This window comes from Cynocephalus volans, chromosome 17 (assembly GCF_027409185.1).
Source record: "Cynocephalus volans isolate mCynVol1 chromosome 17, mCynVol1.pri, whole genome shotgun sequence".
Classification (NCBI taxonomy): Eukaryota; Metazoa; Chordata; class Mammalia; order Dermoptera; family Cynocephalidae; genus Cynocephalus; species Cynocephalus volans.
This window is the reverse complement of record NC_084476.1, coordinates 14,616,012-14,639,810: the sequence shown is the minus strand read 5'-3', so window position 1 is coordinate 14,639,810 and position 23,799 is coordinate 14,616,012. Positions and strand designations below refer to the sequence as shown.

At 38.0% G+C, this 23,799-nt stretch overlaps 2 protein-coding genes across 2 annotated transcripts in view; one reads left to right on the top strand and one right to left on the bottom strand.

Annotated features, from left to right (window-relative positions):
* Positions 1-5,589: 5,589 nt before the first annotated feature.
* LOC134365472 (olfactory receptor 1J4-like) lies at positions 5,590-7,649 on the bottom strand. The gene is made up of 2 exons (XM_063081580.1): positions 7,642-7,649; positions 5,590-6,532 (listed from the first exon to the last, which is right to left on the bottom strand). Exons 1-2 carry the CDS (start codon positions 7,647-7,649, stop codon positions 5,590-5,592), a joined length of 951 nt encoding a protein of 316 aa, XP_062937650.1.
* Positions 7,650-11,586: 3,937 nt separating this feature from the next.
* The window catches only part of LOC134365539 (olfactory receptor 1N1-like), a 38,241-nt gene continuing 26,028 nt past the window's right edge, over positions 11,587-23,799 (top strand). The window contains 3 exon segments of the mRNA XM_063081658.1: positions 11,587-11,829; positions 11,831-12,084; positions 14,877-14,880. Coding sequence (XP_062937728.1) covers positions 11,587-11,829; positions 11,831-12,084; positions 14,877-14,880 — 501 coding nt within the window.

Below are 23,799 nucleotides of genomic sequence, written 5' to 3'. Positions count from 1 at the left end.
TGTATTAGATTTAGGGTCATTTTTTCCCCATTCCTGGAGCAAGATATTTCTAAGTACTCCAGCTAATGCTTCCTGAATTGTAAGATTTTCAATCTCATTGTTGGAAAAGGCACCATTTCTGGCCATACAAAGTCTCTGGACACCACTAAAATTTATGAATTATATATTTTATGTTGATCATTGTTTTATGATTTTTGCAAAATTATATTTAAAAATGCTTCTGAAATCTTGAACTAAACTCATTTAAAAATGGTTTCCATATATACCTCATGGCAGATAAAGACAATCACTGAAATATTTTGTTTGGCTCCAAACTTTTTCACCTTATGTGTTAGGGCCTCAGGGAGTGAGATGGTTGTAGTAAAATGAAATCTGATTTAAGTATTCTGATCTTGACCTAACTGATTCAGCTAGCTAAGCAGTATTAAAACAACAACAACAGAATAGAACAGGGTTTTTAAGTTAGGGAAAATACTAATTTCTGATATCATATATTTATTCTAAAAGAAGGGATTTATGTGTCTTCTTTCCACACCAAGCGATGGAAGTAAGGCAGTGCTGTCCCCATTTGGAATAAGCATCATTCTTCACTTAGAAAATAAACTTGGTGCTTTAAAGATCCAATATCAACATCTGTTGTTGTTGTTCATTTCAGCTGTTGGAGTCCCAGAAAAGTAGATTTCCATCCTGATACACAGATGTCTTTATGCCAATACCACACTGTCTTGATTACTTTAAATTCATAGTAAGTTTTCAAATCCCATAGTGTAAGTTCTCCAACTTTGTTTTTCTATATAAAATATGTTTCAGCTATACTAATTCCTTTGAAATGTTAAATTTTAGAATCGTGTTATCAGTTTCTACAAAATACCCGCTGAGATTCTGATTAGGATTACACTGAATTTATCAAGCCATAAATTGAGGAGAATTACCACCTTAATACGATTGAGTTTTCTGTTCCATGAACATCGTCTATCTCTGTATGAACTTAGGTGTTTGAACACTATTGTTAGCAACATTTTACAGTTTTCAATGTATTTGTTTTGTTCAGCTTTTGCCAAGATTTTACGAACTGTCTTATACTTCTGTTGATATTTTAAATAGTATTAATTTTGCATTTCAATTTCATTTTGCTTACTGATTATATAGAGAAATAAAATTGAGTCTTGTCTATTGATCATATATTTTGCAACCCTGCTAAACTCACTTATTATTTCAGGGAGCCTTCAAAAAGATTTTGTAGGATATTCTACATAGTTAACTATGTTGTCTGTGAATTTTATTTCTCATTTGGATGACTTTTATTTCTCTTTCTGGCCTTATTGCATTGACTAGGGTTTCCAGTATAATTCTGAATAGAGGTGGTGCAATTGATGTCCGTACTTGATCTTAGGGGGAAAGCATTGAGTCTTCCATTGTTAAGTACAATGTTAGCTTTAGGTTTTTCACAGATGTCCTTTATCAGCCTAAGTGTTCTCTCTATTCGTATGTTTCTGAGATTTTTAATCAAGAGTGAATATTGGATATTATCAAACATTTTTTTACATTTATATATTGTGAGGACGATATGGATTTTTTCTTTAGTCTATTAACTGATAGGCTACAATAATTGATTTTTGAATGCCAAACCAAACTTGCATCGCTACAATGAAACCTAGTTTGTCTTATATGTTGTTGGATTTGATTTGATAAAATTTTGGTAATAATTTGTGCACCAATTTTTATGAGATATATTGGAGTGTGGCTTTTGGGTTTTTTTTGGTATTTTCTTTTTATGGATTTATTGTCAGAGTACTGCTGGCCTCAGAAAATGGGTTGAAAAATCTTTTCAATATTGTAGATGATCTTGTGGAGAAATGGTATTATTTCTTCCTTTAATGTTTGGTATAGTTCACACATGAGGTCGTCTGTGCTTGTAATTTTCTTGTTGAGATGATTTTCAACCACAAACTCAATTTCTTTAATACATAATTTCGTATGTATTTCTTCTTGCATGAGCTTTAGTATTTCTTTTATTTAGAGAATGTGTCTGCTTAATCAAAGTGGTCCAATTCATTGAGATAAACTTGTTTATAACACTCTGTTACTTTCCTTTCAGTATCTGTAGACTGTGGGAATCCCAACTCTCATTCTCAATATCAGTAACTTATGTTTTCTCTTTTATCTTTCCCAATTAGTCTAGCTAAAGGCTTAATGATTGTATCGTTCTCATAAAAGAATCCATTTTTGGTTTAATTAAATTTTTTATTTTCTATTTTATTTATTTTGTCATTTTCTTTATTGTTTTTTCTGCTTACTTTATATTTAATTTGCTTTTCTTTTTCTAGTTCCTAATGGTGGACAACAAGGTTCTTTCTTTTCTAGCATAGATGTTTATTACTATAAATTTCTCTTCATGCACTGCTTTCATTGCATCTCACATGGTATGTTTGGTATGTTTTAAAAATTTTAATTCCATTCTAAATGCTTTATAGGTTCACTTTTTATTTCTTTTTTGATCCATGAATCATTTTGAAACGTGTTACTGAGTTTCCAAATATTTGGAGATTTTCCAGATATCTTTTTGTTATTGATTTCTAATTTAATTCCACTGCAGTCAGAAAACACTATCTGTATGATTTAAATCCTCTTAAATTTATTGATACTTGTTAGATCAGAATTCATCCACTTCTTATGGCCTCTAATGCTACCATGCTGACATGAGAGACCTAAATCCTTGCCTATGCTATTCCACTATTCTCATAATTGGTCTCCCTGCTTTCTCACTTTCCTTCTTTCAGTTTATTCTCAACAAAAGAACTAGAAGGATATTTAAAAACTTGAACCACATTATGTCACTCTCTGCTCATGAGTTTCTCAAATCACTCATAATTAAACCAAGACCTTATAATTTCTTACAGAGCCTTACACAAATAGATTCCTTGGTACCTGTAAACTTTACCTCCTACTAACTCCCCCACCACACTGCTCATTAGCCAAAAGCCTCATTTTTGTTTCTTTAACATGCTAAGCACTCTCCTATTTTGGATGCTTTGCAGTTTCTAGTCCCCATCAGAAATATTCTCTCCCTCAGATAAGAACGATAACTTATTTCCTTGCTCTCCTTAACCTGTTTGCTCAAATTCCTCCTTAAAGAAGCCTACCGTGACCAATAGACTACTTTAAATTACAGCCTCACCCCAGGGTTCCTTATCCCCTCACCCTGCTTGTGTTGTTGTTCGAAAATAGCATTCATAGTCTTTCAACATACCATATACTTGACATCTTTATTATTATTATTATTATTATTATTATTATTATTATTATTATTTAATATTATTATTTTTTTACATTCTAGGATGTTGTTGCAGAGCAGTTGGGAGGGAGGAGGAGAGGGGAAAGGGGAAGGAAATGGGATGGAAGAAGGAGGAAGGAGGAGGGTGGGATTGAGGCCTGTGGCAACCCCCTCAATCCCACAGAGTAGACCAGGGGGCTTCCAGTGGTGGCTTGGTCATTGCTGGGCTGAGTGCAGATGTCAGGAGCATGTGACAAAAGACCTCGCCCCACCACCCCAACTCGGGAACCTGGGGACCATCTTGCTGTGGCTCAGTAGTCATCACTGAGCTGGTTGCAGGTGTCTGGGGGTCATGACCGAGGCCCTTGTCCCCCATCCTCAGTGATTGCAGGTGTCAGGGGGCATGGCTGAGGTCCCCAGCCCTTCCCCCTTTCTTGCTTGGTCGCCTTAGGACTTCTGGTCCTTCTAGGTGTTATAGGTGTTCTTTGGTGAAAGGAGACCTTAATTAGTTAATATCAAACTTTGTCTCGTTGTGGGTACTTTGTTTTTTCTTTCAGTTCTCTGTTGGATTATTTGCTGTTCCCACTACTTAAACTCTGCACTGGAACTAATTTATTGTCCCTTTGCTTACTTCTAAAATGGGGGCACTTCCTATGGGGACCAGTACTTGAGCTCTGTGGTTGAGCTAAATTGCTGCTTTGCTGCTGATTCCCTAGGGAAGGCTTTTTGTGCAGCTCAGGTTTTAACGGTTGACCTTATAGGTATTTCTGGTCTCTTGGGATCTGGTGCACCTGGGTTGTGTAGAAGCTCTTGTATGGACATGAGGCTTTTCATCCTACTGCACCCCATGCAATTCTGCATTCCTGACCAGTCTCCTCCGAGTGGTCCTCCACTGACTGGGGTACAGATCAACTGTCCTTGCTGTGTCCCAATGGTCCCCCGGTGGGTCCATTTCCCCCACCACCCATGCTCCAAACAATTCCTATAGGATGGGCCATGCTCTGCTCCCTAACTGGCCTCTGAGTGGCTCCTTTTTTTCAGCTGTTCTGGCTCCTCACTCCTGTTTCGGTCCACAGGAACCCTATTAGTGGTCATGCTGGCCTGGGGGCCACCAAAGCCCTCTTCTCCCCTGCCGCCTCCAAGCAACTTCATCTGAAGGGCACAGCTGTGGCTTTTGACAGCTCCTGCTCTGTGCACTCAGCAGCTCCAGCTGGAAGCAGCCGGGATTCAAAACAGTTGGAGCAGTTTTCTCTCTCACTGTGGCTTCTCCCGCCTTCATGAACTCCAAAGGTCTCTCCTCCTCTTCCCCTGAGCTCTAGCAGTCCCAGCTTGGCTGTCGTTGCTTTATTACAGTTGTAAATTGGTTGATTTGTGGGAGAGAGTGACACTGGGGGCAGTCTGTTCTGTCATCGTGACCAAAAGCCAACATCTTTCTTATTTTTATTGACAGTGTATCTCCTCTATAAACTCCTCAAAAAGAAATTCTGACTCATTTGTATAGAAAAGTATCTGGCACATAGTAGGTATGGAATACAAATTTACTTAATAAGAGATATTTATCTTTGTTTCACCCAGAAATGGGTTGCCTCAGTTTGAGCAAAAAGAAACAACCCTCATTTTCCAAACTAAAAGGAAAAAGGATATAGACTATCCCACCACGAAAAGCCCCGTAAACAGGACAAACTTACTTAGAATTAGGAAATGTGTTAATAGAAGTGATTGCCATATGCATATCTGTTGGATTCTTTGCACCACAAGCACAGTAAAATTAATCAGAAAGACCAAAAGCTTTGCACCTTGTTTAGGTTTTAGGAAGCTGTAAGAAAACACTTTATTAATCAGCTACTGCATTAGGAAGACAAGTATTTTGAAATTCTTTGCTTTGAAAATTAGAAAATATACTCTGTTTTTGTAGCTCTGCGGGAAAAAGAGAGAACCTAAACTATCATTCATTTGCATACAACTATTTATGACATTTTAATATCTAAAAAATATTTTATAAACATTAAAACTAACTCAAATAATGGGTCAAAATGTACATTTCACAGTGGGCTATGAAAGCACTATCTCATATCACATTTGACAGTTCCGATCTTCAACGTGGGAGTCAAGAATTTAAAGAATGAGAACATAGCTTCTGTAATTATATTTCACACTTCTAATCCCAGGGACCATAGGGTCCAGAAAACAGGAGATACTATTAAAAGAAGAATTATAGGGTGCAAGAAACATGGTTGGCCTCCTAACTACCCATTTTTCAAAGAGCCATCTCTGACAGGGTCAGTGGCTAAGAATAAAGTGAAAGTAGGAGGTTGTCACTTGGAGAAAAAGATCTCCCTTCTGAGAAGCTTCCCCATAGCTCCCTTCATATCTCTGTTCCTCAGGCTGTAGATGAAGGGGTTCAGCATGGGGGTGACCACTGTGTACATCACTGAAGCAATGATGTCTTTGTCACTAGAGTTGCTTGATGATGGGAAAAAGTACAGTACCATAATTGTCCCATAGAATAGAAAAACCACAGAGAGATGGGAGCCACAGGTGGACAAGGCTTTGCAGATCCCCTTGATTGAGGGAGACCTCAGGATGGTGGCCCCGATGTGGCCATAAGAGACTAAAACACCAATAAATGACAAGATAAGGACCAATCCTCCAGCAACGATGATAACAATCTCATTAAGGGAGGTATCTGAACATGGGAGCTTGAGCAGAGCACGGAGGTCACAGAAGAAGTGGGGAATGGTGTTGTCAGCACAGAAGGACAACTGAGCCAGGAGGAGGGTGTGGGACAAGGCACTGGCACAAGAGAGGAGCCAGGATGCAGCCAACAGAAACATGCACAGCTCCTCCCTCATGATGGTTGTGTAGTGGAGGGGGTGGCAGATGGCCACGTACCTGTCATAGGCCATCGCTGTGAGAAGAAGGTTGTCAATACAACCAAAAAATATAAAGAAAAACATCTGTGTTACACAGCCTGCATAAGGGATGGATTGATCCTGGGTATGCATGTTTATTAGCATCTTGGGGACAGTGACAGATGAGAAGGAGACGTCAGTGAGGGCCAGGTGGCTGAGGAAGAAGTACATGGGGGTGTGGAGGCGAGAGTCCAGCCTGATGAGCAGCACGATGAGCAGGTTCCCCAGCACCGTGGTCAGGTACATGCCCAGGAACAGGGCGAAGAACACGCCCTGCTGCTCCGGCAGGATGGGGAGCCCCAGGAGGAGGAACTGGGACACGCGGCTCTGGTTCTCCCTCCTCATGCTGCTCTTTTTGCTGGAGATAAAAGGATATTGGGAATGTCCCAGATGAAAATAGTGATCGCGGCAGAGTAGTGGTAACTACTCGGTACTCAGGGATTCCTTGGAGTGTCACTCGCAGGCTGCTGGCTGAATCCCCACCCTCACTCAGTGGAGCAGGAGTTGTTTAGCCAACAAAATTCCCTTCAGTGTAAACCAGGAGAACTGTATTGATTTATTTTTCTATGGGTCAGACACTGTGCTCTTTCTTAGAGAAAATAGGGGAGCAGGTTCCTTCCCTCGAGGAGCTCTGATTCTAAGGAGAAGCCTCGTCAAGACCTGGTTCAGAGCAGTGAATCTGCAGCCAGATTTCTTGTGGATTCTGACTCTGACTTTCCAGCTGGTCTCGACACCTTTCTCTTTCTAGCCTCATTTTGAATCTCTACAAAATGAGCATAATAAGAGGTTACTACAGCTAACAACAATTTATTGTGTATTTTCCAACAGCTAGAAGAGAGGATTCTGAATGTTGCCGACACAAAAAAATGATAAATGTTTAAAGTGATGGATACGCTAATTACCCTGATTTGATCATTACGTATTGTATACAGGTATCCAAATACTCTGTACTCCGTAAACACATGCAATTGTTATGGGTCAATTAAAAATTTTTTAAAAAATCTAAAAAACCCCATAAGAATGCCTACACACTGGGTTTTCAGAAGAATTAAATGATACGACATGAGTTATGATATTGGAACAGAGTTTTTCATCTAGGAAGGGCACGGATACGTCATCTAATATCACTATGCCAGTGTGAGTGTCCAGATAAAGCCGGGGTGGATCTTTAGGAGTCCAATATACCAGAAAAGTAAAGTCAGAATTAGAAAGGATCAGGTGGCTGATCTAAAAGTTGTATCAACCTCTGTGGTCTCCTAACATTTTGAGGGAGGTGCAGTGACTCACACCTTTGACCTTCTGGTTAATTTTCTAATGCAATAGCTTGGTGTGTTTTATTCATCTTAGAAAAAAATAAATTAAACTTCACCCATCTCCACAGTTGTCTGTTTCTCTGCACTTATCTTCAGCGAATTAAATTGGCTTGGATCTGAGGATTCATGTGCAGTGAGGCACCAGGACATTTGCCCTCAGACCTGAAGACAGATAGATGGTGTAAGATTGGTGATGCCTATTAGAGTTAACAGTTGCCTGATTAACATGACTATTTCTCAATATCAATCTGAATATAACAGACATTTATTGAACACGTATTCTACTATGTGACAGGCGTAATAAAAGGGTTTTTGCATATATGTGTGTGTCTGTGTGTATCTGTGTGTGCATGTACATGTGTGCTGAAGCTAACAGATGTTAAGAAACCAGGCCATGGTGACACAGCCAGTAACTGCTGGAGTCACCATTCTTTACTCATATCTTTCTTATGAAGTCCCTGCTCCTATTGAACATACTCTCCCCCTATTTAAGTAACCAGAAAAGCCAGGCCTTTGAGACATGTTATCTCAGTGTTTGAAAGAGCATTTTATGCTCGAAATTCCCTCAGTCACTAGCTCAGATGTCTGCCCATCACTCACATTCCTCCAGCCCTTTATAGTTTGCAAATGGCTTTCACATACTTGGAGTTATAAGCAATCAATATTTATTTTGTGTCTGGGAAGGAGAGAAGACACTGACGTTTTTCTTTCATTCTTCTAACATGAGAAGTGAAGTCACTTATACGATGTATTTGGTGGTAGAACCTGACCTCAAAGGCAAATCTTCTGATGCTCTTTTCACTAGAGACAGACACTGCCCATATCTTTGGGGTTTGGGGGTGGTAGGAGAAAGAATGACTAACAGAGTTGAAATACCCATATGCCTGGGAGAGGAAATTGACATTAACACATAGGTGTCCATATCTGATAGTAGATCTTTTTCTGGACCAGGGTGATTCTCGGGGATACTCAGACAATAGGAGGTGGGAGGTGACCTCACACTCCCTCCTTCTGTGGCCTGGCTGCTCATTGACAACTGGAGCTCTGGCTTCCCTCGGGGTGGAGGGTTGGGTGGAGAGCTGAGCAGAAAGCCTGAACCAGCAGCAAAGGAACCTTCATCTTGTGTGTAAACGGCAGTGTGTCCTAATGAAGCTGTAACCTGAGGTTTGAGAGAGCATATTCACCTGAACTTGCGGTTCCAAATGATACAACATAATTCTCCCATGTACAGGTGGGAAGTGAATGAAGCATCAGACATCTCAGCCTCCGCCTGAGGAATAATTACACAGCCAGCTACCATTTACTGAGTGCTTATTATGTGCCTATAATGTATTAAATACCTTGCCGACAGTATCTTACAGCAGCTATTATTATCCTCTTTTACATTTACAGCTGCTGGTCTTAGAGAAATCAAATGTAAGACCACAGAACTATTGCATGGCAACCACTAGATTCCAAGGACAACAGAATTTGGACACTTAACTAGTCTACCATGCTGCCAAAGTGTAAATAGGGACAGTGCTAAAGGCCCGAGTAGTATATGTTTAGTGCGCTAGGAGCATTATTGGGAAATTCCACTCACATAGTCCAATGGCTCCAGCAGAGCTTAAAGAGGGTCCGATTCAAAATTAGTTGACTGAGTTCTGGTCTGAGTCAAGAAAATTATCAGAAGGTGAGACTGTTCCATAGACCTATTGCTTTAATAGTGTTTCAAACTCTTACTTTTCTCCTGTCCCTTTAGGTGACACTAGTCAAGGTGTGTTTATTAAACGCAATACAGTCACCTCTATAACTGTGGTCAATTTCTCTCACTCTTTCTGCCTCTCACACAAATGTACACCTCAACACACCTGTTGTTAAGGGACAACTTTCTGTTCTCTCTGACATATGTATGCCCTAGATGAAGATGGTTGGGTGCAAATCTCTTTCACACAAAATTCATAAATAAACATAGTCATATATGTAAAACACAATGCACAAAGAATCACACAAAAAACTGACAAATAGCATATAACAGAAACATACAGATAGACACCCCAGGCAATCATAAATATTCAAATTACAAGACACAGAATCACACAAGCAATACCCAGACAATTGTTACATAACCGCTAAAGCACACGCATTGCTCAAATGAGATTTCTGGCCTTGACCGATCAATGCATATCCCAGGTAGAGATAGTCCGTGTGTGAGTTGGTAACACACATATGTAGAGACACACAGAACACACACACCTAGTCTCGCATTCACACACACACGTTTAGAAGCACAATTCGGGCCCATTTTGACCTATACCTGTCCTTAATAAGCTCAGATACCTTCTGCTCTGGGCTGTTACGCGAGTCCTGGCTTTCTGTCCAAAAGGCTCACAAACCAAAGAATAATATGCAGCCTCCGTTGCCTGAAGCACTTCACAGTCTTTCATGTCTGTTTAACAGCGATGGAACAATGGGCAGGAGGATTTTATTTTGCAAATGGAAAGAAGACACAGGGAGATAAAACATCCAGGATCCTTGACAAAGAAACAGTCAACATGGGCTAATTGAACAATTTCCTGCTGGCCTCTTGGGGAGGAACCTGGGCAAGGGCCAGAGGAGCTGAGCCCCTGGAGTCCTGGGATGGTGTCTCTGATATCAGTGATGCACTGGGCTCCTGTCTCTTTGATCTAGTGGTTCCAGGTGATTGTAAAAAAGGGGCCAAAGTCAGTCTGGGCCTCCAAAGTATACATAGCAATAGAGTAAGCCTGTCCCTATATCACAGAGCAAGGCTCTTGTACCTCCTATGCAAGCCTCCTCTAAAGCTTGCCAATCTTCCTATTACCTGGAGAGGCTCTGTAGGGCATGGACTGTGCCTTGCTCAAAAGATAGAAAAGCAGAACAGCTTAAGGGTCATGAAAATCAACCACAATGTATATTGAGAAATTAAAATTGAAAAAAAAAAAAAAGTAGAAAAACAGAAGAATGGACCCCATGAGGTCTTGACAAAGGCACTCCCGGAATTGAGTTCAGACTCTGCCTCTTACTCTGAGCCCCTGAACAATTTAATTTCATTCTGAAACATTCAGAGTCTTTAAGTGTAAAGTAGAGATAAGAACAGTACGTTCCTCCTGAGGTTGTTCTGAGGATTCAATAAGACAATGAGTGTTGGAGTTCTTTTCAAGTGCTTGGTACATGCCAATGCTCAAAAAATGTTAAGGTTTGTCACTAATTTTTTAATCTCAGGGCACTAAATAAGCACTGGGTAATTATTAAATAAATTCATTCATTCATTTGGTTTTTTTAAAAAATTTATTATTTGTTATTAGCATATTCATTATTACAAATCGTGATTTTTATTTATGCCCTTTACCCAAACTATCACTTCCCAAACCCCCTCCTTCCCTCCCTCTCTCCCATCTATAGTATCCTATCGAAAAGAGCCTGATAAACATGATTAGTGGTAATAAATACATAATTGCGGATAATATTTTTACGTTTTTATAGCAGTGATATTGTAATCAATGAATATGTTTCTTTTCTCATCAACTTTATACATAATGGAAACTTCAGCTATTTATTTTTGGATCCAGTTCCCTTTGCAGTATATGTTATTGATACTTCCTCCCTAAACCTTACTTATTAATAGATTCTGAAGTCACTTTTCAAAAGTTCAGTATGTTATAGCTTAAAGTCTCAAGACTACTCTAATGATTATTTTAAAAAGTATGGAAACAGAAGAGAAATTGGGAAGATTTCAACTTAATATCTTAAGATAGTGGAAGGCTTTTCTTTACTGACAAGACACAGCAGCAAATAATGACTTGGTTTGGGTGGCCTCTCTCCTAGATGGTGAAAAGTGCCAAAGGAGCTATATCAAACTCTGTTCCCTTCTATATCAAACTCTGTTCTCTGCTGGCAAGTTCTCTCACTTTACATGATAATACCATCCACTTTAAATGATTTAAAGGAATACAGCAATGCAGACAAACAGCGATTGGCACACTCATCTACAGAAAGGATCTCATTTTCATCTACCTGCTATAAATCAACATTTGTTTGTTTCTGCTTTTTTGAATGTCTGTCCATTCCCAACAGAGAGAAGAGCAGCATGAGGAGGGAGAACCAGAGCCGCGTGTCCCAGTTCCTCCTCCTGGGGCTCCCCATCCTGCCGGAGCAGCAGGGCGTGTTCTTCACCCTGTTCCTGGGCATGTACCTGACCACGGTGCTGGGGAACCTGCTCATCATGCTGCTCATCAGGCTGGACTCTCGCCTCCACACCCCCATGTACTTCTTCCTCAGCCACCTGGCCCTCACTGACGTCTCCTTCTCATCTGTCACTGTCCCAAGGATGTATAATAAGCATGCAGATTCAAGATCAATCCATCCCCCATGCAGGGTGCATAACACAGATGTATTTTTTCATATTTTTCACTGATCTGGACAATTTCCTTCTCACTTCAATGGCATATGACCGGTATTTAGCCATCTGTCATCCCCTCCAGTACACCACCATCATGAGACAGGGACTGTGTACCTTACTAGTAGCTGTGTCTTGGATCCTCTCTTGTATCAATGCTCTGTCTCACACCCTCCTCCTGGCTCAACTGTCCTTTGTGCTGACAACACTATCCCCCATTTCTTCTGTGACCTTGCTGCCCTACTCAAGCTCTCATGCTCAGACACCTCCCTCAATGAGCTGGTCATTTTCACAGTGGGAGTAGCAGTTATTACTCTACCATTGATATGCATCTTGATCTCTTATGGACGCATTGGGGCCACCATTCTGAAGGTTCCATCTACCAATGGGATCTGCAAAGCCTTATTCCACCTGTGGCTCTCACCTCTCTGTCATATCTCTTCATTATTGCACAATTATTGGGCTGTATTTTTTTTGCCTCATCCAGCACCTCCAGTAACATAATTGCCTCTGTGATGTACACAGTGGTCACCCCATTGCTAAACCCCTTTATTTATAGACTAAGGAACAGAGACATGAAGGGGGCCCTGGAAAGACTATTGAACAGAGCAATAGTCTCATCTCAGTGACATTTGCTGTTCTTTATAACAGACTCATATATTCACACATCTCTAAATGCTAGGTCCCTCATCTTGGGCCCAGCATGGAATAAGTTCTCAGTAAATATTTGATTACTTGAATTGCATTCTTTTATTGTTCTTCTCTCTTTTCTTTGTAACTACTTAGTATCAATTGTGAATTCTGAGTTGATTTTATTGGTTATTGCTCTTGCCTATTACATTCAAAATTTAGTCTCATCTCTTATTTCCTGGAAATTTATCAGTTCTTATACATTGTTGGAAGATGTTGGCTAACAGGGATCCCATGGCATACAAAGGTGGCAGAACTGGGAATTCGTAAAGTGTCTCTTTTCCTTTCCTCACTTCCCAGTCAGTGCTCTTATCAAATTTTTGTTGTTGGTGGTGATGACAGCAGGTCAGGCAGAGAAGCTGTACAGGACCCTCTATGCTCCAGGAAACTATCCACTGTTATGAGTTCATCTGCTCCACTTAAGGACTTGAGGCTTCTTGATTTTTGGAGCACTGATCACCCTTCTAGGCCACGATAACTTTTATTCAGCAATTCACTTTCAGACCAGTTGTCTATGAAGCCTTCTGACTGCACATATGAATTTCAGTCAAGATACAGGCTCGATCCAGGTAGGAAAAGAGAAAGACAAAGAAAGTATCCAAAGCCTGGAGCCTTCTGTTGCCCCCACCTCATTTGGCCCCTCTCTCAACCTGGCGTTTCATTATCTATCTCCCCGACAATCATTTCTACTCAGCTTAGTGACCCCAGGTTTGCTGTATGAGCCCAGTAATCTTCTATCTTCTGTATCCTTCTGTCTTGTTCAGCATCCATGGAAGGTCCACAGAGGTCTCTTTCTTCAGGACTGTACTTAGTTAAAGATAAATAAAATTATAATCCTGTTCAGGACGAGGCCCTCGTCTCCGACCCTTGGGATTGGTTGCAGGTGTCAGGGGGCATTGCTGAGGCTCTCCCCCCTTTCTGGCTTGGTAGCCCAGGGGACTTCTGGTCCTTCTAGATGTTATAGGTGTTCTTTGGTGAAGTGAGACCTTTACTAGGTAATATCAGACTTTGTCTCTGGTTGCTGGTACTTTGTTTTTTCTTTCATTTCTGTGTTGGATTATTTGCTGTTCCCACTGTTTAAACTCTGTGCTGGAACTAATTTGTTGCCCTTTGCTTACTTCTAAAACGGGGGAACTTCCTGTGGGGACCAGTGCTTGAGCTGTGTGTTTTAGCTAAATTGCTGCTTTGCTGCTGCTTCCCTAGGGAAAGCTTTTTGTGCAGCTCAGGTTTTAATTGGTAACTTTGTAGGTACTTCCGGGTCTAGTGAAATCTGATGTACCTGGGTTGCATAAAAACCCTGTTCTGGGCCTGAGTCTTTTCATCAAACTGCACCTCATGCAATTCTATATCCCTGACGAGTCTCCTCTGAGTGGTCCTGTGCTGATTGGGGGCAGACCAGCTGTCCTTGCTGTGCCGCAGTGTTCTCCTGGTGGGCCTGTCTTCTCCACTGCCCATGCTGCAAACACTTCCCATAGGACAGGCCATGTGCCGGTCCCTTGCAATGACTTGCTGGCCTCTGAGCGGCTCCTTTCTTTCAGTTGTTGTGGCTCCTTGCTCCTATGTGGTTCCACAGGATCCCTATTAGTGGTTTTGCTGGCCTGGGGGCCACCAAGGCCCTCTTCTCCCCCACTGCCTCCAAGCAACTTCATCTGAAGGGCACAGCTGTGGCTTTTGCCAGCTCCTGCTCTGTGTGCTCAGCAGCTCTAGCCTGGAAGTGGCAGGGACTTGAAAAGGTCAGAGCAGTTTTTTCTTTCTCTCATTGTGGCTTCTCCCACCTTCATGCACTACACAGTGAGTTCTTCCCCTGAGCTCTAGAAGCCCCAGCTTGGCTGTCATTGCTTTCTTATAGTTGTAGACTGATTGATTTGTGTGAGAGAGTGATGCTGGAGACCGTCTATTTTGCCATCTTGACTGTAAGTCTCCATTTTCAGTATTCTTCATCGTTTTGTATACAAGAACAAATTTTCCATCCATTACTATTTTCCTTCTGTTTTGAGCACTTTTTACATTTCTTTAGGGCTGATCTGCTGGTGGTGAACTTGCTGGTCTTTTGTTTGTCAGAAAGTATTTTATTTTCAGTTTTAAAAAGATATTTCCTGGATTTATAATTCTAAGTTGTTTTTTTAGTCTTTCATCACTTAAAATATGCCATACAAATGTCTTCTCTCATAGTTTTTAATGAAAAGGTGGTCTTATTCTTATCTTTGCTCCTCCATCTTTTCTACTTTGATGGCTTTTAATATTTTCTTTTTATGACTCATTTTCATAAACTTAATTTTGGTATACTTTAGAATGGTTTGTTTCTTTTGCTTGGACTTTTTTGTGCTCCCTGAATTTTCAAGATTATAGTATTCGTAAAATTGGGAAAGTTTTTAATTATTATTTCTTCCAACAAATTTTCTGTACTCTCCTGTCCTTCTGGGCACAGATTGCCTCACAAGTCATGATGCTCAATTTTATTTTCAGTCTCCTCTCCTTATATTTCATTTTGGATAGTGTTACGGGGTTGAATTTTGTCTCCTCCAAATTCATATGGTAAAGTCCTAACCCCTAGTACCGCAGAGTATGAACTTATTTGGACACAGGGTCAATACAAACATAATTAGTTAGGTTAAGATGAGGTCATCTGGAGTAGAGTTCAATACAACTGGTGTCCTGATAAAACGGGGAAATTTGGACACAGACACACACACAGGGAGAACACCACCATGTGAAAATAGTGGCAGAGACTGGGGTGATGCTTCTTCAAGCCAAGGAATGCTAAACATTGCCAAGAAACCACCAAAAGTTAGGTAAGAAGCATGGAAAAGAATCTTTCACAGTCTTCAGAGGAAATAACCCCTGTTGCCATCTTGATCTTGAACTTCCAGCCTCCAGAACTGTGAGAAGATAACTTTCTGTTTTATTAAGACACCCAACTTGTGGTGCTTTGTTATGATAGTCCTAGAAAACTAACACACATAGTTTCAATATGTCTGAAAGTTCACTAATCTTTTCTTTGGTGTTGTTTAATTTTCCTGTAAACTCATCCAGTGTACTTTTCATTTTGCGTATTGTCTTTTTTCCTAATTTTCAGAAATTCAATTTGTGTTTTTTATGTTGTACATTTTTCTCCTCAGGATATTATGTTGTTCTCTACCATGTTAAACATATATATTTACAAGACTCTTTTCATATTATTATCTCCTAATTTTCTTCATCTTTTTCATTTCCACGTCTTTCTGTTAACTGACTTTTCTCTTGCTAATGAGTAATGCATACTTTGTATGCCTGGTACTTTATATTAAATGCCAGACACTAAATTTTAGGTTTGTAGATTTAAGATTGCTTTTACTCCTTTAAATATTGTTGAGTTTTGTTCTTAAATGCAGTCTTTTTTGGGGGGATCTGCTTGATACTTTCAAGATTTACTTTTAAGTTTTGCTAGGAAATGTCTGGAGCAACCTTTCGTCTAGGGATAATTTGACTCCACTTCTATGGAATACACTTTTGAAGACTCAGTCCAAGTCTTCTTTTCACTCTGGTTTCTGGGAGGACAAACAATTCCCAGTCTTCTATGAGCCCCAGTGAGCCTTTTCTAGTGATTCTTTCTTCTGCCTTAGGTAATTTATTCACACACGTGTTCAGATCCATACCCAATCAAAGACCCAACAAAGCCCATCTGCAGATCCCTGTGTGATTTCCTTCTTGTTGTTATTGTCCCAAGAATTCTAACTTTCTTGGCTCCTTTGGTCTTCAAACTGTCTCCTTAACTTAGAGAGGTTGCTGGGATCTTTTTGGGCTTTTCTTTCTACTCTGCTTCTTTCTGTTCTTTGGACAGTATGGTTAGAAATCAAAAAGATCATCCATTTGTTTCCACTCTCTAGGAGATTGCTATTTTGCATAGCCTTTTAAAAATAGCAGCTTTATTGATGTAATTCACATACCATAAAATACAGTGTAATTTCAGTATAAATTTAGTAAATTTAATTCAGAGTGGTGAAATCTTCACCGCTATCTGGTTTTAAAACTTTTTCATAATCCAAAAAGAGACTTATGACCCATCACTAGTCAGTCATTATTTTACCTTGCTCCCAGCCCCTAGAAGCCACCAGTCTACCTCCTCTCTTTATGCATTTGCCTATTCCAGACATTTCATATCAATGGAATCATATAATGTGGTCCTTTTTGATTGACTTCTTTCATTTTTGCTTAACATTTTCAAGGTCTATCAGTGTTGTAGCTATTCCATTCCATTTTACTGATGAAAAATATTCTGTTGTATGAATATACCAATTTTGTTTATCCCTTTATCACTTGATGAACATTTGAGTTATTTGCACTTTTGGGCTAATATTGTGAATGGTGCTGCTATGAACAATTATGTACAGGTTTTTGTGTGGACATGATTTATTTCTCTTGTATATATACCTAGGAATAAAATTGCTGGGTCATATGGCAAATCTATGCTTAACTTCTGAGGAATTACAAACTATTTTCCACCAGCAATGTTTGTGGGTTCTAATTTTGCCACATTCTCACCAACACTGTTATTGTAGTTTTTCATTTTAGTCATCCCAGTAGGTATAAAGTGATTCTTCACTGTAGATTCGATTTGCATATTTTTAATGACTCATGATGTTGAACATCTTTTTATGTGCTTATTGGTCATTCACATATTTTCTTCAGAAAATTTTCTGTTCTAATCCTTTGGCTATTTTTAATTGGGTTATTTGTTTTTATTTTTGAGATGTAAGATTTCTTTACAAATTCTAGATGCAAGTCGCTTATCAAATATATGCTTTGAAAATAGTTTACTGACCTCTGTAAACTGTCTTTTCACTTCTGTGATAGTGTCCCTTAAAGTTCAAAAGTTTCTAATTTTATGAAGTCCAATTATGTACTTTTTTTCAGTTTTGCTTTTGTGTTGTATCTAAGAAATCACTGCCTATCCATCACAAAATCATGATAATTTATTCCTGTGTTTCCTAAGAATTTAATAGCTTCAACTCTTACATTTAGGTCTATGATCCCTTTCAGAATAATTTTTGTATTTGATGTGAGGTAGGGGTCCAACCTTATTGCTTTGCATGTGGATATCCAGTTGTCCCAGCACCATTTGTTGAATATACTATTCTTTTCCCATTGACTATTCTTTACATCCTTTTTGAAAAACCATTGACCATAGATGTGTGGACTTATGTCTGGACTCTCAACTCTATCATTACACCAGTATCACACTGTTTTGGTTACTGTTACTTTACAATAAGTTCTGAAACTGGGAAGTGTGAGTCTTACAACTTTGTTCTTTTTCAAGATTTTTTTTTACTATTCTCGGTCTTTCGCACTTGCATATTAGTCCTAGGATGAGCTTGTGAATTTCTGTGAAGTAGATAGCTGAGATTTTCATATGGACTGAGTTAAATCTGTATATCAATTTAGAGATTATTGCCGTCTAACAATACTATGTCTTCCAATCTGTGAATGTGGGATGTCCTTCCTTTTATTTATATCTTTTTAAATTTCTTTTCAAAATATTTTATAGTTTTCTTATGCTTTTAGGGTTGAATTCTTTCCTGTTTTATTATTTTTGATGCTACTGTAAATGTAATTGTTTTTAAGTTTTATTTTCCAATTGTACAGTGCTAGTGTATAGAAAAAATTTCATTGTTGTGTATTAATCTTGTTCTACAACCTTGCTTAATGGTTCTAGTAGTCCTTAAGTGGATTCTTTAGAATTCAATATGTATACACACACACATACATATGTATACATGTGATCATGTCATTTAACGACAGAGATAGTGTTACATATTATTTTCCATTCTGGATACCTTTTATTAATTTATTTTCCTAATTGCCCTGGCTAGAACCTTCATTATAATGCTGAACAGAAATTGCAAGTACTGACATCTTTATCTTCTTCCTGATCTTGGGGGGACAACATTCAATATTTAACCCTTAAATAGAAAGCTAGCTGTGTGTTTTTCAGATGCGCTTTATGAGGCTGAAACTATTTGTTTCTGTTCCTAGCTTTTTGAGTGTTTTTATCATGAAAGAATGTCAACTTTTGTCAAATGCTTTTCTGTATCAAGATAATCATGTTTATTTTATTCCTAATATGGTTCATTATATAGATTGATTTGCATATACTATAAATATATATTTTACTACCTAACAAATTATGAATATATTTACTATAGCTGATTTAAAGTCTTTGATGAGTAATTCCAACATTTGGGCTTCCTCAGGGACAGTTTCTATCTTTCTGGCTTTTTTTGCCAGTTTTTTTGTTGCTTTTATCAGGAGCAAACTTCCTAAAGTCCTTACACCCCAATTCTGGGAATCTTACCTCTCTGTGCTACCTTCTTTTTTCTGATGTCTAAAAACATTTATCCTATATGTTTTGTCTGGATTTCTAGATATTTAAATAAGGTCATATCTATTTGCTATTTCAAGGTGAAAGTTTTCTTGAACATTGGTTTTTTGCCTATTCTGGAGAACACTTACAAGTTTATACTTCAGATCTTCTTGCTATTCCCATTTAATGGATCTCTGATTATATTATGTTAAAATAATATAATAAAAATCAGAATCCCATTTTTTCATGGTTTTATTTTATTTATCTCAGTGCTTCAATTTGTGCAATTAAGCCCTATTTTCCATTCAATTAATTCTCTCTTCAGCTCTGTCTAAATTGCTGGTGAACTTCCCCTTTGAGTTTTCATTTTCATTTTCATTATTCCATTTTTATTCCTAGAGGTTTACTTTGTTCTTTTCTATATACTCTTGATTATTTTTTGATTATGGCTAGCAACTAACTTGACTTTCCAGATCTGCTTTTGCTGTTTGCTATTTCTGCTCACTCTTGCTCATTATGCCTTTTTCTCTCCTTTAACTATTAAAAGTTTTTTCTGTTTTTTTAAAACTCATACATTTTGGAACTTTAGAAATTCTTGGAAGCCTGGGTTTAAACTCTTTTCCAGAAAGAATCTTTGTTGACTTTTGCCTTATTCTTGTTTGTTTGTTTGTTTGTTTTCAAGTGAATGAATGATTTATAGTTTTGCTTCTTGGACATCTTTTCCCTCCCCATGACCTTGTAGACACATAACCAGCATGCACTCAGGGTAAGGAAAGCAATTGTACACACACATACCCTATAATTAAGAAGTGAGAACAGACATTGCAAATTTATCATTTTGGAAGAACATACTGAACAGGGCAATATTAATCCAGAGTTAATCCCATTGAAACATTCTTATTTTTTAAAAAAAGTTTAAAAGAAAGTATTCACCTAAGGGTCTATAAATCAAAAACATATTTTCAAAATTGATGTTCTTTGTTTTTCTTGCTAAATATTAGTAACCAACAACATCTATCTATGTCATTTGTAATATCAGCTTTTATAATATTTTAAATGCATTAAACATTTCAGTTTTTCAGGAGAAAATTCACACAGTGGAACTGTGCCTTGTGTGTTGAGAAGTATGTTATAGTAAATGCATTGTATCCCATCAGGAGACTCAGAAGTAAGATAACAGAAAAACACATAAGTAGAATGGCCACAAGTGGATTGATCATCTTCACTACTAAATTAAACATAGAAATCTACTGAATGCTTTACTCAAAGTGGAATATGATATAAACTATTTAAATCATTACGTGTATGCAATAAGTGTACGCATGTGTTTTATTTTTTGTTATTGGGCCATAACAAAAAATATACATTGGGCCATGTATATTGAGTATACATATTTGTGGGGTACATAGTTGACTATCAATACTTCTGTACAATCTGTGATGTTCAAATCAGCATAATTAGCATATTAAACTAAATTCTTCGTTCATGATTTTTAAACCATGGATGTTAGTTATTATCAGTGGACTTAGCTTGGACATTGAAACTTTTTCCACTTTCAGCAGTAAAGCCATCTGATCTCGGGCTTTTCTTTGTTGGGAGACTGCTGATTACTGCTTTAATCTCATTGCTTGTTATTGGTTTGGTCAGGTTTTCTATGTCTTCTTGGTTCAGTCTTGGTAATTTGTATGTGTCCAGAAATTTATCCATTTCCTCCAGGTTTTCAAATTTGTTTGCATATAGTTGTTTAGAATAACATCTAATGATTCTTTGTATTTCTGTGGTATCAGTTGTAATGACTCTTCTTTAATTTCTGATTTTTGTTATTTGGGTCTTTTCTCTTCTTTTTTTAGTAAATCTTACTAGTGGTTTGTCTATTTTGTTTATCTTCTCAAAAAACCAACTTTTCATTTTATTGCTCTTTAGCTGTTTTTTGGGTCTGTGTTTCATTTAGTTCTGTTCTGATCTTAATTATTTGCTTCCATCTACTAATTTGGGGGTTGGATTGTTCTTGTTTTTCTAGTTCTTTGAGGTGTAGCATTAGGTTGTTCATTTGAAAACTTTTTCTTTTGATGCAAGCGTTTGTTGCAATAAACTTCCTTCTTAGAACTGCTTTTGCTGTATCCCACAAGTTTTTGTGTGATGTGTCTTTATTTTCATTAGTGTCAAGAAATTTTTTGATTTCCTGTTTAATTTCTTCTTGGACCCGTGCTTCATTCAGGAGCATGTTGTTTAATTTCCATGTGTTTGTGTAGTTTCCAGAGTTTCATTTGTTGTTGATTTCTAGTTTTAATCTATTTTGGTCTGGAAAGATACTTGCAATTATTTCAAATTTAAAAAATTTGCTGAGACTTCATTTGTGACCTAATGTGTGGTCTACCTTGGAGAACGTTCCATGTGCTGATGAGAATAATGTATATTCTGTAGTTGTTGAATGAAATATTCTGTAGGTATCTGCCAAGTCCAATCAGTCTAAAGTGTAGTTTAAATCCTGTGTTTTTCTGTTGATTTGTTGCCTAGATGATCTTTCCAGTGTTGAAAGAGGTGTGTTCAGTTCCCCAACTATTATCATATTGGGGTCTGTCTCTTTCTTTAGGTCTAATAGTGTTTGCATTATACATCTGGATGCTCCAGGGTTGGGTGCATATATATTTATGATTGCTATATCTTCTTACTGGATAGATCCTTTTATCATTATATAATGGCATTCTTTGTCTCTTTTTATGGTTTTTTGGTTTAAAGTCTATTTTATCTGATATAAGAATAACTACCCCTGTTTCTTTTTAGTTTCCATTTGTGTGGTATATGTTTTTCCATCCCTTCAGTATTAGTCTTTGTGTGTCTTTATGGGTGAGATGAATCTCTTGAAGACAGCATATTGTTGGGTCCAACTTTTAATCCAATCAGTTAGTCTGTGTCTTGTCAATGGGGAATTTCATCCATTTACATTTAGGGTTACTGTCAAGAGGTACTGTCTGATTCCTGTCATTTGCTTGCTTCCCTACTGCTGAGTATATACCCAAAGGAATGTAAATCATCATGTCAAAGGGATACATGCACTCCCATGTTTATTACAGCTCTATTTACAGTAGGCAAGAGTTGAAATCAAACTAAATGTCCATCAACAGATGACTGGATAAAGAAAATGTAGTATATATACTCAGTGGAATACTACTTTCCCATAAAAAAAATGAAACTCTGCCATTTACAGCAGTATGAATGAACTTAGAGAAAATTATGTTAAGTGAAATAAGCTAGGTACAGAAAGTGAAATACTGCATGTCCTCATTCATAAGTGGGAGCTGAAATGAAAAAAATAAAGAAAAGAAAAAAGAAACAAAGAAACAATCACTCCTAATAATACATTGAAATTTCAAAAAAAGAGAGAACAGGACTTTGTTTATTAGAGTTTGGAAAGGGGGAAGCAGAGGAGGATTAGTGAGACATTAGTTAAGCATCATAAGATTGATTATGTTCTATAAGCATGAGTATACTAATTATGCTGATTTGATCACTACATATTGTATACATGTATTGATATTCAATTCTGTACCCCACAAGTATATATAATCAATTACATTTCAATTAAAAGAACAATCAAAAAATTAAAAAATAGATAAAAATAAAGACAAGAAACTTTTGCCATTTTCCTGGAGTCCCTTTCCCATATCATTCTTGTGTGCTCTTGGTGTTTTATAATCTTTGGGATCAATTCAGTCTGGCCCTAAAACATCCAAACTATACTAAATATCTTAGCACTGGTGTTCCTCTGCTTTGACTATATGAAAACTTAAATTATTATAGACCAGACATATCAGCTAAGTGAAAGGGTAATGTTATTATTCAATGATTTTATTTGTAAATATTTGAGAAATGATCAGTTGGCACTGTTCATTCATTCTGACCTCTATTCTAATGTGCCTTCCTGTACCTCAAAGGCTGGTAAGGAAAAAGAATACATTTCCCAGGCTCCTTTGCAGTGGAGTCCTCAAAGGAAAATTGATAAGGTGCACCATGTGAAATTTAGAATGTTGAAATGAGGTGGAGGGCATTCTATGGTTTTGCATATTCTACTGTTAGAAGTATTCATGGAGTATTTGTTTCTTCAGCAACAGACCTTAGTGTTCAGGCACCAAGTACAGAGGTGCTGTTGAGGCAGTTGCGATGGGAGTGGCAGCTGGAGCCCACTTTTCTGTGATCAATGATCAGGTTAGTGGGAGTCAAGAGGTAGTTTTGATGCTAATTCCTGATAGTCGGTTTGCAGCTGAACTGATATACTCTTGAATTCAATAGTTCCAAAATACAACCTCTGATTTCCTTCCTTGCTGATTGGGTGGAAGTATTCCAGGTAGGTCAGATTATTATTGCTCTTAAGGTTATTCCTGGAGATTCATCCTAGAGCCTGTGATTTTATAACACTTACAATGATTTGTAAGCACCCAGTTCTCTGAATTAACTTCATTTCTGCTTAAAGCACCAATGGCAATGTCTTGCTCCCTTCATAAACCTTACTTAATACAATAGATAATGAAATGTAGGCTTACTCCTGGAATAGTGATGACACTAGACCCCTTATGCTCATATGTAATGGACAAAGACTCCTTCAGCTGCAAATGTAAACATCACAACTAATATCTAATAAAGAGGGAAGAATTACTCTTATTTATGAGATACTTAATTTTCTCTAAGAAGTGCTCTACCTGTCTCCCTTGTAGCAGAACATTTAAGAACCTCACCCAGCAACCGTTTGTTGACAACATCAAGTTTTCTTGCTGTCCTTTTCCCCAGTAGAAGGAAATTACTTCAGTTCTCTCTTAAAGAAGAGGGAGAGTGACTTTATCTCCAGAGCCATCTCAAGATAATTAAAGAAAAGGTAT